Source organism: Petaurus breviceps, unplaced genomic scaffold (assembly GCF_028583685.1).
Source record: "Petaurus breviceps papuanus isolate PSGF00001 unplaced genomic scaffold, PetGlider_PUasm1.0 164, whole genome shotgun sequence".
NCBI classification, from domain to species: Eukaryota; Metazoa; Chordata; class Mammalia; order Diprotodontia; family Petauridae; genus Petaurus; species Petaurus breviceps.
In genome coordinates, this window is record NW_027185735.1 from 13,378,883 (window position 1) to 13,398,612 (window position 19,730).

Here is a 19,730-nt window from a genome sequence, read left to right on the forward strand (position 1 = left end):
CCTTTTTCTGAGAGGGAGGAAAGCTGAACTGGCCCCCACCCCCCACCTCTTCTAACTTGGCTGAGGAGTTCATCTGAACATGCAGAGAAGGCTGAAACCCCACCCGAAGGACCTGTTATGTTCCTTGCTGATGCTTCTCTTTTCTGTTCTTGATTGTTTCGTGGGAAATGTGTATTTCCTGTGTCCAAAAGAACACGGTATTAAACCCAGATATCAGGATTTCAACATTTTGTGTCTTCATAAGGCCTGGCAGTGCTACTGTTCCTACAGGAATAGGAGTTGTCCCTGTTTGAACAAATTTAAGTGAAGGATCAGGCAGGAGTGGGTGGCAGTAAAAACCTTTGTCTCTGGGAGGAATTTCAGTCTCTTGTCCCAGCTGTTTGTTCTTTTTCTAGATTAAATTTTCTTTTCCTTCAGCTTTGAATTGAAGTACCATGACCGCAGAGAAGGATATTTCTGGTAGTTTAACTCTTTGAGATTGTTTTTTGGGGCCATGGGGAGGAAAGATTTAATTGTAATGTTGCTGTTAGGTTGTGAAGGGATAAAACAGTTCTTGAAAAACACATATTGAGAAATTAAAAGTGCGCACTTTAGAAAACTTAACCCCCTCTCACCACAAGAAATAAAATTGCCAGGATTTATTGCATGCTTTATATTTGTAGTGAGATCTTCCTACAGTTAAATAATAAAAATAATTTTTAAAAATTAGCAAAAAGGAGTGCCTCATTTTCCAACTGTCCAACTCCTTTATTTTGAGTATTGAAATGAAAAATAAAATTCTGTTGTATAGGAATCCAAGAGAAGTAGTGTAGTGGCTACAGCTAATACAGCTCTCAGGGTTTGGAGGCAAAGAAGACTTGAATGTAGATACTTTCTCAGACATGTTCCCCATGCCTAGAATATGGAGTTCCCTCCTCATCTCTGACTCCTGGCTTTCTCTGTATTACTTCAAATCCCAGCTAAAATGCCGTCTACAGAGGAAGCCTTTCCCAATTCCTCCTTAGTGCTAGTGGCTTCTCTTCATTATCCTCTATACATCTGATTTGTAGGTAATTGTTTGCTGCGCTAAAATTATATCTTGTTCTAATCCCCTGACCACCCCTTCCCTTTCTAATCAGTAAATAAGTTTTACCAGGAAACAAGATTGCAAAAGAGAACGTGGAAGTCACCTACAAAGCATTCCAAAAATAAAAGCATAATTTACAAATTTTGTCATGTATTAACTAAAATTCATATCCTAGTAATATGTGTTGAATCAGGAGAAACCATCTAGGTGCTGCTTGTCTGGTCCTTTGATAAAAAAAATTTAAGATAAAATTCAGATCTCAGCTCTAGACAAGCACAATATCAAAAAAGTGCTGATAACTTGAAGTTTTACTTTGAGATCATTTGGATATGTTAATGAACTAACCTTGAACTGATTGGGGTTGATCTGTTTCCCTCCCGCAAAACCCTATAAAAATGAGACTTCAAATTCCTGCATAACACATCCCACCTCCAGCATTTTTCTATCTCCTTGCTGCCTAATGTTCCTAACTCCAATCCATAGTTATATAAATGAAAATCTCTGCCTCTCCCCCTCCTTTATCTTCTTTCCCAGATACCTCCCTAAACTATCCCATTGCCTGTCCCCACACCACTGTCTGCCCCTGTATCCCCTTCCCTCTGCTTATCTGTGTGCTTTATTAAAGTGTAGCAACTGCTCTATTTCCCACTGCCAATTGTAGCTTTTTACAGCAAGTACTAGCCCTTCTTTTAGCTTTCACTGTGGGGTCTTAAAGACATCTGATGGCAGAGAGCCTCAGTAACTAGAAGATACCCAGTAATTAAGTTGGATTATGAATCATTCATGCCTTGTTATCCTTTACTATTCTTCATGTCCTTCCATTAAACTCTCCATAGGGTTACCCAGTGTGTTAGAGAATTTCCCTTAGAACTAGATAGTTTTTATTAAAAATCCTAGAATGGGGGGGGGGGGTGTTTTGTGTTTTAGGTTCTGTCTCCTCCCTATAAATACCTTTTATCTCTGGATCGAATTTGTTTGGCTAACTCTAGCTACTTTCAAATTATATTCCTAAAGCTTGTTTTATATGGGGCCATGAGGAAGCAACATGGCATAGTGGAAAGATCACAGGGGATCACAGAGTCAGGTAGCCTGGCCTTGAATTCTAGGTATGCTGTTTACTAGTTTTGTGACCTTGGAAGAGTCGCTTCACCTTTGTACCTCAGTTTCCTTATCTTTAGCCCATGTGATGTTATGTAAAGAATATTGAATTTGAATCAGAGATGTTAAAATTCTGGCTCTGCTGTTACCTGTGTGTCTATCCTTGAGCAAGTCATTTAACTTCTTTACAACTCAGTTTCTTCAAATGGAAAATGAGGGAATTGGGCCAGATGACTTATCAGATTCTTCTAGATCTATGAACCTCTATATTTTCTTTAAGCATTAAACCCTCGCATTTTACAAAGAAAGTTTAATCCATCCTAGGAGCCATAATTTGGACTGCCTAGTATCTGTCTGTGCCCTAATATATTGCTAGGGAAGAAGGCAGATCAAAGAGGAACAAGAAGATGAAGCAGAGATAGGAGAGTGGAAGAAATAACCTCATTATAATTATTTTCTTCCCTTAGAAGTATCAATACCCATAAGAAGGTGATTTCTCCTGATCATGTCTAAGCTGGACTTAGAAATTAGGATTTCTCCTGATCATTCCTAGGCATCTATAGTTATTAATATCAGCAGGTTAGTTAAACTGGGGAAAGATCTCTTTGTGCTGCTCTACTAATTCTGCTTATGTTTTTGGGTGTCTTGTTAAAAGTTAAAAAAGCTCTTTCCAAAAGGCAGCTGAACCATTTTTTTGTATATCATGAAAGTGAAGGGAAGTGAATACTTCCTTAATGAAAGAGTGTGGAATGGGGCTATGGATGAAGTATGGTAAGGCACCTTTGTAGCAAATTTCTCTGATTACATATCTGATATAAAATTGATGTAAATGTATAATAAGAAGAACCATTCCCCAGTAGATAAATGGTCAAAGCATATGAATAGAAAGTTTTCAAAAGAAGAAATCCAAGTGATAACAGTGGGAAAAAGCACTCTCTGGAGTCTGAACACCTGGGTTCAAGTATAATTTCTGATAGCACTTGGGTGACTATAAGTCACTTAACTTCCTTGGACCTCAGTTTCCTAATTTGTAAAATGAAAACATTGAACCAGCTCTGAATCTGAATATGTGATCTTATGATCCTGCAGTTTTCAGCAACCATATGAAAAAAATGTTCCAAATGCAAATTAAAACAGCTCTGTGATTCTGCTTCATACCCATTAAATAAACAAAGATGACAGTAAGAAAAATAATCTCTGTTGGAGGAGTCGTAGAAGGACAGGCACATTAATGCACTATTGGTGGGTCTGTCAGTTGGTGCAACAGTTCTGGAAAGCAATTTGGAATTATATTTCAAAAGTTAACAAACTGCATATTCTTCTTTGACCCAGTAATACAATATTAGAGTTACTGCATAGTGATTAAAGACAGATGAAAAGGACCCATATGTACAAAAACATGTATAATACTATATTTATAGTTATAGCAAAGAAATGGAAACAAAATAACTACTAGCCAATTGAGGTTATACATTATGATGTTTGATTCTAATGGTATATTATTATGCTGTAATAAATGATGAACTAGACAGTTTCAGAAAAGAATGGAAAAACTTTTATGAATTGATGTAGAATGAAGTGAATAAAACCAGAATAATTTATACAGTGGCTAAAATAATGTAAATGAAAACAATTTTGAAAGACTTGGGAACTCTAATCAATGCAACTACAACCAGCCAGAGGATTTCAGGAGACCTGTGAAAAACATAGAGGATGTTTTACGTTTTTCTTGAGCCACCCAAAATTGTTTGGTGTGCTGCAACTGGCCCATGGGCTACAGGTTATGCAGGCTTGGACTATATATTCAGAATAGGACACAGATTTTTATACATGGCCATTGTTGCTTGAGTATATTATAAAGGATATCCTTTATTTTTAGGGGGAATAGGTAATGGGGGAGAATTGAATATGTATTGAAAGTGTTGCCAGAAAAAAAAAAGAATAAAATATTAATGAAAAACTATGCAAAAGGAAGCTCCAGGAAGTTGAGAAGGGAATAGATAAATAGGGTGGTGTTGATACACAACATGGAAAGTCAGGAAGACCTTAGTTTGAATAAACATTGAATGTGTAACTCCAGGTAAGTCACTTAACCTCTTTCAGGTTCACTTTTCTTATTTTTAAAATAAGGATTATAACAGTACCTATCTTACAGGGCTATTCTAAGGATCAATTGAAATTGTGTGTGTTTGTGTGTATGTGTGTGTAAAGTGCTTTACAAACCTTAAAACACTACATAAATTGCTATATTATAATATAAACTATTGATGATGATGTGTTAAATTTAGTGTATACTGGGGGAAGGTAGATGGCACAGTGAATAGAGTACTAGCCCTGGAGTCAGACACTTAACACAAAAACTAGCCATGTGACCTTGGGCAATTAACCCCAATTGCCCTCCCCCAAAAAAAGGCAAAAAAAAAAAATTGTGTATACTTAAAAATCTCAGTTTATAAACATAATACAGATTCATGATAGTTTTAAATTCTGTTCTTTTGTATGCCAAATATTGGTTAAGTTTAAGTTTATAAAACAGAGAAACTTTTAAAATAAAATTAAAAAAAAAGATTCATTCTCTAAGCCATAGAATACTTTATTCAGTTATACTATTAATACACAGTGACATTTTGTGCTACATAGGAAGTTTGTTTTCAGGGACACTGACATTTTAATTTTCATATGTAACTCATTTGGTAATTTTTTTTCCCTCTAAATTGATACAAGTGTATTCTCCACTGAAAATCATTGTAATGATCTATTTGTATTTTATTGATGTAAGAATTTTTTTTGGCTATTTTTTCATTTGAGGATTATAATCTCTTAAATTTCCACCAGCAATTAAAATATAATAAATTATGAAATAGACTCTTAGATAAAAATTGAAGCATATTATACACTGGTCTTGGGACCATAAGGTGTTTTAACACCAAGAGGTGTTGTTAAAAAGACCTTAGATTTGGGTCAAAGCTACCAAAACATGTTATTAAAATAAGTTTTTATTTAGCCAGTGCTTAAAGACCTCCAGTTATGGGAATTCAGTTATCTTCTGAGCCTGTTGAACAGTTCTAATCTTTAGGAAGATTTTCTTCATGTTGAGTTGAAATCTGCCTCCCTAATATTTATGCAGTTATGCTTTCCAGCATCAAGCAGAACAAGCCTTATCCTTTTGCTACACAAATGGTTCTTCAGATATTCCAACAGCATGACATTCCCCTGAACTCTTCTCCATACAGCACCACCTTCCACAAATCTTTTTATGGCATGGCTAACAGTTTTTATTATGTCGGTTGCCCTCCTTTGAACATGTTTTAATTTGTCTGTGTGCAATATAAAATGGGGTGCCTGGAAGTGAAAAATAAAACTCTAGATGTGGTCTGATGAAGGTAGAGTATAGTGGATCTATTGATTGCTTTGCTCTGTAAAGTAGTTCTTTTAATGCCTCCTAAAGGTACATAATTTTTTTTTTGGCCGCCACATTACGTTATTCTTTAAGTGTATAGTCCACCCAAATCCCCAAAGCTTTTCCATTAGAACTGCTTCCTAGTCATTCCTGCTTCATCTAATAGTATATATCTGATTGTATATCTGATATTTTGAAACCAAATTCAGAACTTTGCATTTATAGCTAATTAAATTTCACCTTGCTGTCTTTTGCACATAGATCCAGCCTGTCAAGATCTTTTTGAATGATAGCTGTCATAAAACACATAACTGCCCCTCTTGATTTTATACCATCTACAAATTTGATATACTTTCATATAAATTATTGATTTAACAGCATAATGTCTAAGACAAGGCCCTAAGATGCTCCTTTGGAAGCCTCTTTCTAAGTTAACATTCATCTGTTAATCATTTTGGATTTTGTCATTTAACCAGTCTCACCTCAAAGCATTCCTTAGTCTTATTTATATGTGTTTTGGGGGAAATAGCAAAACACAAAGCCAATGACAAAAATGTATTCTCTACGCTCATACTGAGTATGTATGTGTGTGTGTTTTTGTTTTTTTAATAGATCCTTGTCTGTACATTCCTCGCTTTGCACACATGCTGGAATTTGGGGAAAAGAACCATGAGGTATCCATGACAGCCTTGAGACTACTTCAGAGGATGAAGAGAGACTGGATGCACACAGGGCGCCGGCCCTCAGGCCTCTGTGGAGCAGGTATTTGGTCCAGAGAATGAATTGTAAATGTTAGCTCAGGCACAGTGCCTAGTCCCTAACTATCTATTGTATTCAGAAGAGAGAACAGAACCTACTCTTTCTGGAAGGGATGGTTATGTAGCCTCAATTATAGGAAAAGATATTGCCACCTCAAAAATATATGAGAAATGTATGTTAACAAAGATCCATTGTGACAATATAAAGTTCTGCAAAACTCACTTTTTTCCCCCCAAAATTTTAGAAGTTTTAAATGTACTTCTTTGCTAATCCTTTGAGACAATTTCCCTTTTCTCTGTTGTCTCTTCCCTTTCTCCTGACCTCTCTGTTCTTTACCTCTTGTAAGGCAAGTAAGACATTTAGGAAACTAAGAATTGAGCCTCAAGCAGAGGGAACCAGGGAAGCAACCTTGAAGTGAAGGAGATAGAAATGGGATGTTTTTCATTTTCTTTTCAGGAGGGTCTTGAAACCATCTTGCTGCATTCTGGTGATCTTGCCATTAAATATGTATGCTTAAAAAAATTCCACTTTTCTATTTACCTAGTTGTAAGATAGAATGCCAAGAAAACCTCATGGACAGTTTTGGCATGATATGGGCCACAGGATCACTGACTCAGACACGACTGAATGACCAAACAACAACCATAAAACTGAATTTCTCACGCTTCCAATATTGTTAGTATAAAAAGGTGAATGGGAGCTTTCCTATGCCTTAAATCCTAGGGAAACTGTCATAGCTTTTTTGTGTCATTGAATGCCAGTTAGAAAAGTTATTCACATTCCTCTGGCTAACTGTGTATACAGTTTAGAGATAATTATTAATGAAATGAGTATATACATGTATGTACAATTTTGTACTACTTTTAAAGAATATTCTCTACTTAAGTCTTCCTTTGATAATCTCATCATGGCAAGGAGATTACATTGTCTTCTCCAAGTACAGACTAGGAGAATTCTAGGTTTTCTTTTCCTTTAAATTTTTTTTTAATGAATTTAATAATTATCAAGAAAAGCAAATATTCCAATATACAAAGAATCATATATGAAACAATGAACATTTGTTATGGCCAGTCAGTTTTTTAAAAGTATATTAAATTGAACAAGGTAGTGATGGAGTACCTGGGGTCTAGGTCAAACCAACTTGTAAAACCAGTCTGTGAACTTGTAAACTGCAACTTGTCCTTTCCCACCCTTGAGCTCTGCCCCTTCTCCCTATCCCACCCTCCACCTAGGCAACACCCTGTGATCCCTTTGTTCTTACTTAATCTCTTCATTTCTTCTGGGCCTGGCCCACACCCTCCTTTATCCTTGCCTTTTGTCTCCTTGACCTGGCCCAAATCTTATCTAAACTATCTATTCACATGCTACTGTTGGTCAGCTCTGACCTTTGTCTATGCACTGAGGCCCCTCCCGTCTGGTCAGCCCTGACAATGGCAGCCCTACCCTTTAAAGGTAAAAGCATGTACCCCTCTCACTTGCAGGTCCCCTAAAGGACTCTTGCCTTCTAATGGAAGCATAACAATAAACTTCTACAACTCTCACTCCAATTAAGCCTGAGACCTTGAATTCTTTCCAGACGATATTGCAGGTTTTCTGGTCTTGGATGAGATCAGGGTTCCTGCTGAACCTATTGGGATCCCTTCCCAATAGTAGTAAAAAAATGTCCTTGATTGTGCCCTCTTCTGAACTTATTTTGGTTTTGTTATGTGTATTTTTAATGTTTTGTTGATGCCTTTTTTCCTTTTGTATCTGTTACTTCTCACTCACTGACCCACTCTCCCCCATCCCCATAAAAGCCCTCTCTCATAATAAATAAATATAGTTAAGTAAAACAAATCCATATATTGGCCATATCTGAAAATGAATGTTTCATTTTGTATCTGTAATTCATCACTTTTCTGCTAAGAGATGGGAGGCTTGCATTATTGTCATGTCACTGAGGTATTGATTAGTTTGTGCATTGAGCAGGGTTCTTAAGTCTTGCAATGTTATTTTCCTTTACATTATTGATATAAATTATTCTCTTTTTGCTTATTTTCCTCTCTGTGAGTTCATACAAAACTTTCCAAATTTCCTTGTATTCTTAAGAGACATAAGAATATGATGCAATAATATTTCTGTCAGGTTTTTTCCAAACTGGTCCCATTTTGGTGCCTATGGTATCTAAGACCCAGTATAGACAAGTATAGACAAGTTCATCACTTGAAGGTTGATCAAAAGAAGAAAATTTTCTTTTTGACCACTGTAACTCAGGAAATAGTCTAAGGTGCAGAGGATTTGGAAGTACTCTAGAAGGGCTTAGGAATACTCCAAATCATGGATTTTTTGAAGTATTGAAAAAGTTAAAAGATCATAGACTACTTAGTTTAACTATATAGCTAAATAGGAGCAAAAAAACATATACTAAGTTTATTTCTTATCCTAGAACATTTAAGAGTATTTTCTGAAGAATATAATGATACGACTTTCAGACTATGTAGCTTTTGGAATTGGAACTACAACCAGTATAACTGTGTGGTTTTAGATAGTCTTTATTGGATTTGGTTCTCCCTGCTTCCATTCAGAAGCAGCCTTTAATCTTGTTACCATTGGTGTCAAATTCAAATATAAATGTTTGCCACCAAATTTTACATGAGGATCTTTGTGGGCTTCATATTGACTTAGAAAAACCACATATGATTAATTCTTAACTTTCACAGGGGTAACATTCCTAGAAAATGGCAGAAAAGTCAAAAACATGGATGTTGATACATTGAACTGATGGGAAGCGGCATTAGGCTCCACCAAAATCTGTAATCTTTCTCTAGAGATTGCTAGAAATATACTTTTCTGCATACAGTTCCTTGTAAAAAAAAATAATTCTGATAATATGTACTTAACACAGTAACTATGAAATAACTCATGAAAATATAGTATACCAAATAAAATTGGTAACATTTTTTCTTCCTAGTAATTCTGGTGCCAAGAATTCTATAACCTTTTGTACCAGCATCTCAATTAAAAGACATTGATTCAGGCACTATTCACTTTTCATGAAATCTATAGCACCATAAATATTCAGCAAATAAAATTCTTTAAAACTAAAACATTTTTTAATCTGACTCTTACCTTCCACTGTGTCAGATGGTGGCATGAGGACTTTGTACTGTATATTATACTGATTTAAACCTCTGTACCTTGGCTGCCCTCTGAAAACCAAGGGAGAAGCTACTAGAACTTTAGTTGCTGCTATTGGAAGATGCCAAGACTGGCAAGCTTTTGATATCACCTCTAACACTCTGTCCTTCATGGCCAGTAGATGGCACTGGAGATAGTGAAAAATGAAACAGTTTGAAATAAACTGTCAGCAGTGTGTGCTTCAGTGTGCCATTTGAGATCCTTAAGGGTATCCTGGCCAATAATGCTGTAGACATTCTTTCATGAAGTTTATCTGATACTTATTTTCTAATTAAAGTCCCATCACTAACTTTGAATGCTTGGACCTATGACCCAAAGTACTTGCATTATGCTTTGGGGGCTTAATTGCAACATAAAACTTGAATTTAAAGACAAAACAGCAAAAATATGCAATGAATACATGGTAGCTCATTAAAATGATAGCGTGAAAAGACCAGTGAAGTACCTATTGGGATACCAGCCTTTCCACAAATTTGCACGCATGCACCTCTCTTTTTTTTCTCTACTGCACATAGCTCTGAATGTGCATGGTTACCAGTGTGAAAGTAAAAATGAAGTTACTAATAATCTACCTTTTAGAGAATAAATCCTTTTATTAAGGAGATTTGCTCTGTGAAGTTTGGATTCAATCAAAGAACTATACTTGAGAACCTAGAGGGCCACATGTGGCTTTGAGGCTATAGGTTCCCCACCTCTGGACTAGATAGTACCTGAAGTCTCTTTGAACCCTGAAACCTGTAATTTTATGCTTTGTATTTTGGAAGCAAAATCTCACAGAAAGGGTTGATTTGGGCCATCCTGTGTTTTTACAAGGATGTTTCTTCCTCGGCTTTATAGTAATAATAGTTAACATTTATATAGCACTTCAAAGTTTGCAGAGTGCTTGTTTATTTGATCCTCAAGACTCCATGAATTAAGTGCTATTATCATATTTATAGATGAAGAAACTGAATCTTAAATGACTTGCTCAAGATTACACAGTAGTACAGTGCCTGGGTCAGAATTCAAACTACTCTTCCTGACTCCAAGTGTACCTTTGTATTCACTTTAACCATTTATTCCTATTCAATATTCTGTCTACTACGCAGCCTATTTAGATATCTGTGGATTGCCTGTGTATGATTAATAGCCTGAATGTTTCTTAATTTTTAATTACTACATAGTTTTACAAAGATTTTTCCTTATTCATTTTGTAGCACTTCTAGTTGCAGCAAGAATGCATGATTTCCGGCGAACTGTTAAAGAGATTATTCGAGTGGTTAAAGTTTGCGAATCCACATTAAGGAAGAGGTAGGTCTGGTTTGACGTTGTATACAAAATTTAATGTATTTCAGAGAGCTTTTTGCATAAGAAGTTTGACAGAGAAAAGATTTTTTCTTCGGAATGTTCATTCCCCATGCCATTTTTCTGGAGTTCTTGATACTTTGGAAGCTATAGGATGGAAAAAGCACAGCTGCTTCCCAGTAAATGGTTGTTGGTTGATTACAGTTAAATTGGGGATATAAGAAACACATATATGTTTAAAAACTAGAAAACTGTAATAAAACATTGAGAGAGTTTGAGATGAGTCTAAACTATCATGAAAGTATAAGAGGTAATAAGGAAAAGAGCCAGTCACGGAAATCTTTCTAGATTAAATTTGCTTAGGTCCTTCAGCTAATCTTTGTGTGATATGGTTTCCTGGTCACTCTACTTTGGATATGATTTAACTTGTATTAAAAAGTGGCACCTGGAATGGAACATAACACCATTCTCCAGATGTGATGTGACTGGGGCACAATAGAGTTGGGACTATCATTTTTTTATTCTGGTTACTATACCTTTTTTTGTTTAAATGCATTCAACACACAAATTCATACTACAAATGTTACTTATTCAAATCTCTAGGCTTTTTTCATGCGATCTGTTATCTAGCTACATCTACCTTACTCTATACATTTACAGTTTAATTTTTTAAAAAAAGCTGTTAAACTTTGTCATATTGAACTCAGCCCATTTGTGCCATCTCAGATTTTTTTTTTTGGATTCTTGTAGTTCATGCCACTGACTAATTTGAGAACCATCCAGACAAGCTTTCATTTATGTGATTAATCAAACTGTTGAACAAAGTAGGATTGGAGACAATAGAGCCCTTTGGGGGCGAGGGGATAGTCTTCAGTATATTCTCTGCCCACACTCACATTTGGCTTTACAGTGTGTTTCACCAGTTATTTTGTGCACCATTATAGTGAGCACATCTTTTGTAAAACTTTCAACATTTTTGAGCTAGAAGACATCTTATTGAATTCTAGTTGCTGATTTTTCTAGCTATTTAGTTTATCTCTTGTTCTTTCTCTGTAACTTCCAAGTTGACTTCCTTATTTATTAATAGCTTATGATCATAGGAAAGTATTTCCCACATAAGCCTTGAGTGAGATACAAATATACAAGATTAAGATTTAATTCTAAACAGGCAAGAAACATAAAAGGATTGTTTAGCCATTGACCTTAAAAAAAAATGGAAGCTCTTTGACTAGAGTCATCTCTTTTTTCTATTTAGCTTGACACTTTGTAGGCAAACAAGACATAATAATTGATGAGTTCAGTTTGCTATGAAATAGCTAGGGCTAAATTGAGGAAACCAATGTATTTTTTTGAAGACGGAGGACATGGTTAAAATTGATCACAGAGTCTTCTCACTGGAGAAACTTGTAAATAACAGTTTTTTAGTCATATTTTGAATGAAATTGTTATGGGAGTCATAACTATTTAAAATGAAAATGTTATTTTCTTTGAAAACATAAATTTGATAGTTGAATCACTTACCAATCTATAATTGCTCCCATATTTGTTATGTATTTTTAAAACTTGATTGATATTATCAGTTGAAATTATATCATATGGCAAATAAAGAAAATGAAAATTATTGGAGCTTTCTTATATTTGATAATTATGATCTAATGTCTTTCAGTAAGCATTTTAAAAATACTATAAAAATAAATAAATTTACTAAATATGATCTTATATTAACATAGGGTTACTGCTTCTTAGTAGTCACATTTACAGCCCCATATGCACTATGAGTAGGGCAGGGATATCAATTTTGGCAAAAGAATTGTCAGATTTGAACCGTTTCTGTCCTAGGGCTTTACTTGTAGTTTCTTATTCTGTCTAGGGGCATTATGTGTGAAGGAAAGTTGTATATGTATAGAAGATTTCCCTTTGATATTGAAATGTCAACTATTCTTTTCTCAGTTATGACTTTGTATGATAGCAAGTTGGCAGGATGTGTTGAAGGAAAATGTTGATGATAATTATGTTTAATGGACACAAATTTGTATAAGGAAAATGCTATTTATTTTATTGAGCTACTTTTAAATTTTAGCTTTTTGATATTGATTTATTGTTGAATTCATTATTTTATTAGTCTGGGTACTTTACTCTTTCATAACTCCTTCATACCTTTCATGCCCCATAATTCTTGTTTTAGCCTTTCCATATAACTACCATAGGGTATCTATCATTGTTCTAACCAAAGAAGAAATCTCTTCTCTGGATTTAGTCTTTTGAAGAGACTGATAAAGCCCATGGATGTCCATCTATGGTCTCTCATTCTTGTTAAACAAACAGCCCTTTTTTAGTCAGGGATTCCATGGTCATATCTTATATGTCACTTCTCATATAAATCATTACAGGTAATATTGTGCATTATATTTTTGCCCATCATGCATGAAATTTGGCAATAACTTTAAAATGTTATTTTCTAAGGAGCACGTTTGAGTTTCTCTTTACATGCTTTTAGGCTAACAGAATTTGAGGATACACCTACCAGTCAGTTGACCATAGATGAATTTATGAAGATTGATTTGGAAGGCGAATGTGACCCACCTTCTTTCACAGCTGGGCAAAGAAAGTTAAAGATAAAGCAGGTAAAAATAAAAGTCATATCTTCCCTGTTATTTAATTATTTAACTTGAATAGAAAAAAAATATGCGTAGCAAGAACAACAGTAATAATACCTATGTAATATAATTTTAATCTTTTCAAAGTGTTTTTAACCTATTATAATAGATCTGATAAAGTGCCTAGAGTAATATTCAAACACAATTTTAATATAGTTTGGAAGAAAAAGACTTGCCAATATATATTGATGGCAAATTCAACGATGTCATTCCTACCAAACCACTATTACAATAATGATCAAAAAGGTCCTTTCCTTTATATTTTTGTTTGACACAAGCTAGCTCTGTGATTTTGAAGTTGTGAAGTGAGGGTAATAATACTCAGACATTTTTTGTAAGGAACCTTGTAATTGTTATGCTTTGTAAATCTTAAAGTTGTATATAAATGTGAATCATCATTATTATCCTTATTATTATTATAATCTAGCAAGTTCTGGCTTTGACTTTCTGTAGTTACCTTTCTTGAAAAAAGAAGTCAGTATCACTGATGATTTTGATTTTAAAAAGTAACAAAAAACTTCTTTTTAAAGTACAAATAGCTTTTTGGTATTCTTACCAAAATTACTGAGTATACTTAACATAGCTACAAGATGTGTGGGTTCAAATATGGCCTCAAAACACTAGCTGCATGACCTTGGGCAAGTCATTTAACTCATCTATTTCAGTTTCCTCATTTGTAAAATGGGGATAATAATAGTACCTGCCTCTTACAATTGTGAGGATAAAATGAAATAATTGAAAACCTTAAAAAGCTATATAAATGTTAGTTGCTATTATTGCCATGTGTATACATATATATATATATATATATATAAATGCTAGTTATTTTTGTTGTTATTGTTATCACATTTTCAAATATCTTTGAGTAGTTTAAACTGAAAATTATTTTATAGAATCATACCGCTTAAGAATAAAATTACTTTAAGAATGTTTGGATTTCATTGGATAAAGGAGAATCCTTACTTTATCTTCCTTGACTTTTCTTTCCCTCCCTTACTCAACTTATCAATCAGTTGTAAAGTCTTGCTTTTTCTACACTCACAGCATCCTTCACCTCCATCTGTGTCTAACTATTCACATAGCTACTACACAGGCCTCTATCATCTCTCACCTGGACTATTACAATGGCTTCCTAATTGTCCTTCTTTCAAGTCTCTGCCCACTCCAAGGTATCCTCCTCACAGCTGCCAAGTCTAGATTTGGCAATGTTACTGTCCCCTAATCAACCAGTTCCAATGTTTCCCTGTTGCCTCTCTGATCTGATAAAAACCACTCTATTTGACTTTTAAAGTTCTTCACAACCTGGTTTAGACATGTTTTCAGCATTACTTTTCATTACTCCTCTTCCACTGTCCAGCCAGACTGATCTTCTTGCTATTTCTTATACACAGCAACAAATAAATAAATGCATGAATAAATAAAGTCATGCTATCTCTCTACGGTAGATAAATTTCATATATGTATATATTGTGTGTGTGTGAAACAGAAATGTGGAGAGATATTGCTCTCTTCACACACACATTTGTGTATATGTGTATACACATACATATTGTGTGTGTGTGTGTGTGTGTGTAACATATCTACCATAGAGAGACAGCATGACATAGTGGTTAGTAGGACTGGGGACATCCTCAGATACTTATTAATTTAGTTGCTTTGAGGAAATCGTTTAACTTCTTCGAACCTTTGTTTCCTCATCTGGAAAATTGAGAACTTATTGGCCACTAAATTCCTTCCAGATATATGGTCCTATAACTTTTGTGTCTTTTTACTGACTACTGTCTCATCCCTATTCTCAACTCTACCTTTCCTACCTTTTGCCCTCTAAAATTCTTGTTCCATAGTGAACAAATTCCCTTTCATCTTTGATCTTTTTTCTCACATACTCCTTTCATCCACTAGACCTCACCAAGACAAAGCTCCCCATTGAAGACACTATCTTTCCTTCATTTTCAGCAATGGCTTTCCCTTCACCTATATCCCTCAACACACTAGTGATACAATGGTAGTTAGAATGCTTCTTGTTTCCTTTTGCCTCATTCAACAACCTCTCCTCCTTTGAAATTCACACTAGAAAATTTTCCCTCCCAATCCTAGGTTATGGTGAGTGGTTTATACTGGCCCCCAGGTCATTATCTTCCTTTCTCAAGGAGTTTAATTTCTGGCTCACCATCTTCCTCTCCTCCCCAACTCCTGCCCTTATTTTGTACTAGCAGAATTTAGTATCGACTTAGATGCTCTCTCAAACTACCTTCTCCCAGTTCTTTAGTCTCTTTAAATCCTATAATGTTTTCCTTCATATTATTACCTCAACCACACATAATTACAATCATATACTAGATTTCATCATTACTCCTACATGTTATATTTCCCTAATTAAAAAAATTCTGATATTTCGCTGACCATAAACTCCTATCATTCTGTTGATCCTTATGCCTTATCCCTCCTAAATCCATATTTTAAAAAAAGTATTATTTATTTTTATTATTCATTTTTAATAAGTTTTGAGTTACAAATTCTTTCCCTCCCTGTCAAACCCCCCCCCATTGAAAAGGAAAGTAATGTGATGTTAATTATACATATAAAATCATGCAGAACATATTTCCATAATAGCCCCAAAAGAAAAGCAAGAAAAATGAAGAAAGTGAAAAAATTGTGTTTCACTCTGCAATCTCAGACTTCATCAGTTCTCTCTTTGGTAGTAGATAGCATTTTTCATCATGAATTGTTTGAAATTTTTGTATTGATCAGAGTGGCTAATTCTTAAACAGTTGATGATTGTAACAGTATTGCTGTTACTGTGTACAATGTTCTCCTGATTCTGTTTCCCTCATTTTGCATTAGTTCATGTAAGGTCTCAGGTCTTTCTGAAGCCATCCATCCCATCATTTCTTATGGCATAGTAGTATCCCATCATGATAATATACCACAACTTGTTTAGCTATTCCCTAGTTGACAGGCATCCCCTTATTTTCCAATTCTTTGACATCCCAAAAAGAGCTGTTATAAACATTTTTGTACTTATAGGTCCTTTTCCTTTGGGGCATCTCTTTTGGATATGGACCTAGTAGTGGTATTGCTGGGTCAAAGGGTATGCACAGTTTTAAAGCCCTTTGGGCATAGTTCCAAATTTTCTCTTGTCTTCAGGATGGTTGGATTAGTTCACAACTCTACCAATAGTGCATTAATGTCCCATTCTACACAAATCCCCTCCAACATTTGTTATTTTACTTTTCTGTTAAATTAGCCAATTTGATAGGTGTGAGGTAGTACTTCAGAGTTGTTTTAATTTGCATTTCTCTAATCAATAGTGAAATAGAGAATTTTTAATATGATGTAAATAGCTGTGATTTCTTCCCAAAACTTCCTGTTCATATTCTTTGATCATTTATCAGCTGGGGAATGATTCACGTTCTTATAAATTTGACTCAGTTCTCTATATATTTGAGAGATGAGGCCTTTATCTGAAAAACTTCCAAGATTTTCCCCCAGTTTTCTGCTTTCCTTCTAACATTGACAGCATTGGTTTTCTTTCTGCAACCCTCTTTTAATTTAAGGTAATCAAAATTACCATTTTATATCCTGTAATGCTCTCTATTTCTTGTTTGGTCATAAATTCTTTTATCCATAGATCTGACAGGTAATCTATTCTATGCTCCCCTAATTTGTTTATAGGATCATTCTTTATGTCTAAGTCATGTACCCATTTTGACCTTTTCTTGATATGTAGTGAGATGTTGGTCTACTCCTAGTTTCTTCCTAACTGCTTTATAGTTTTCCCAGCAGTTTTTGTCAAATAGTGAGTTCTTATCCCAAAAGTGGTATCTTTACGTTTATCAGACACTAGATTACTATAGTCATTACCTACTGTGTATTGTGTGCTTAATCTGTTCTACGTATCTACCATTCCATCTCTTAGTGCCAGATTTTTTTCTAATGATTACCACTTTGTAATACAGTTTGAGATCTGGAACTGCTGGACTACCCTCCTTCACATTCTTTTTTCATTTATTCTCTTGATATTCTTGACCTTTTGTTATTCTAGATTTATTCTGTTGTCATTTTTTTCTAGCTTTGTAAAATAATTTTTCATCATTTGATTGGTATGACACTGAATAAGTGAATTAAGGTAGAATTTTTTTTTTATTATATTAACTTGACCTACCCGTGAGCAATTAATATTTTTCCAGTTCAGATCTAATTTTATTAGTGTGAAAAGTATTTTGTAATTGTGTCTATATAGTTCCTGGACTTGTCTTGGCAGGTAGAATTCCAAGTATTTCATATTGTCTACAGTTATTTTAAATGGAATTTCTCTTCCTAACTCTTGCTACTGAACTTTCTTGATGATATATAGAAATGTATAGGAATGTTGATTTCTGTGGGTTTATCTTATATGCTGTAATTTTGCTAAAGTTGTTAATTATTTGAACTACTTTTTTAATTGATTCTCTAGGATTCTCCAGGTATACCATCATACATCTACAAAGAGAGAAAATTTTGTTTCATCATTCATATTCCTCCAATCTCTTTTTCTTGTCTAATTCCTATATTTCTAGTACAATATTGAATAATAGTGGTGATAACAGGCATGCTTACTTCACCCCTGATCTTATTGGGAAAACTTCTAGCCTATCCCCAATGCAGAGAATGTTTGCTGATGGTTTTAGATAAATTTAATTTTATATGAATTTTTATTATTTTAAGGAATGTTCCATTTATTCCTTTGTTTTCTAGTGTTTTTAATAGGAATGAGTTTTGCATTTTGTCAAAAACATTTTCTGAATCTATTGAGATTATCATGATTTTTGTTGGTTTTGTTCTTGATGTCAATTATGCTGATAGTTTTCCTAATACTAAACTAATCCTGCATCCCTGATATTAATCCCACCTGGTCATACTGTATGATCCTCGGTCACGTCAATGTCATACAGCTTCTTTACCATCTGCTTGATTGGATGCATGTTGGCATTGACGTCCACAGTGAAGACTAGGGTGTTGTCCTCAGTCTTCTTTGTAGCAGACTCAGTGGTCAAGGGAAACTTAATGATGGCATAGTGATCAAGCTTGTTCCTCTGAGGGCCACTTTTCAGAGGATATTTGAGCTTCCTTCAAAGTCTTAGTTTCTTGGGTCGCCAGAAGGTGAAGGATATTTGGATCTTCTTTTTGTGTCTATGGACATCCTTCAATACTACCTTCTTGGCCTTCAAGGACTTGGACTTGACTTCTGTCTTGGGGGAAGGACTTCCTTCTTTCCCTTCAGAGCCATGTTGGAGGAAAGGGGGCCCTATTAAGGTTTTAAGGTAGTAATTTTGACTGGCAGATAGTTAGCAGTTAATCATAGCAAAAGACTTCTTAAAGTTCCAAAATTTATATCTAAAAGATTAAGAAAAGAGATGCTTAAAAACCTTAGTCTTTTCCTTTATGTACAAAATGCTTATAATTTTGATTCATTGTGTTTTGACATTCTTTGTGTGTGTGTGTGTGAAGTGAATGTAAGTTAAGGATGGGTTTAGGAGCTTCTATGAATTTGCAAAAAAAGTTTTGAAATGATTTATTTGAACATGTATTTTATAAAATAAAAAACAGTGCTGAAATAGTACAGATGTACTATCTTTTGAAAAAGGTGCAAGTAAAATTTATGATAAATAAAGTGTATGAGACTAACTACTGTGAAACTGTCAAGGTAGCATGGTATAGTGAAAAGAACACTGCTCCAAAAGACTCATGATCAACGGAGATACACACATCCACATCCAGAGAAAGAGATACAGAGTCTGAATGCAGATTGAAACAAACTACTTGCTGTGTTTCTTTTTCTTGTTTTGTTTCCTCTTTCCCACTGATCATTCCATCAGTTATAATCCTTCTTTACAACCAGACTAATGATTAATGTGAAGATATTTGTAGATCCTTTATTTGAGTGCATGCCACCATGATGAGGGGTGTGGAGAGAAAAGGGAAAGTGAGAACATTTGAAACTCAAGGGACTGTGGAACTGAATGTTGTAAACTAAAAGTAAATAAACAGACCAGTTTAATTTAAAAGAAAAGAAAACAGCACTGGAACAAACTGGATAGCTTTGAAAGTTACATGTTGAATTTGTTTTTACTTAAAATGAAAAATCAAGTTGTATGTAATAAAGATTGGTTTCATGTGCAATTTTCTTTTTCTGTTCTACTACATTTATTGAAATGCTCATTTTATTTGGTGTAAAGTTCAGAATTTATGAAGAGCATTGTACTATTAATGTAAATGCTTAGATTGTGGTCTCAGTTCTGCCACTAAC

At 34.6% G+C, this 19,730-nt stretch overlaps 1 protein-coding gene across 1 annotated transcript in view; it reads left to right on the forward strand.

Annotated features, from left to right (window-relative positions):
• The window catches only part of BRF1 (BRF1 general transcription factor IIIB subunit), a 176,553-nt gene that overhangs the window by 75,310 nt on the left and 81,513 nt on the right, over positions 1-19,730 (forward strand). Inside the window, exons 6-8 of the mRNA XM_069082346.1 lie at positions 6,177-6,326; positions 10,697-10,790; positions 13,282-13,408. Coding sequence (XP_068938447.1) covers positions 6,177-6,326; positions 10,697-10,790; positions 13,282-13,408 — 371 coding nt within the window. The remainder of the gene's footprint in view (positions 1-6,176; positions 6,327-10,696; positions 10,791-13,281; positions 13,409-19,730) is intronic.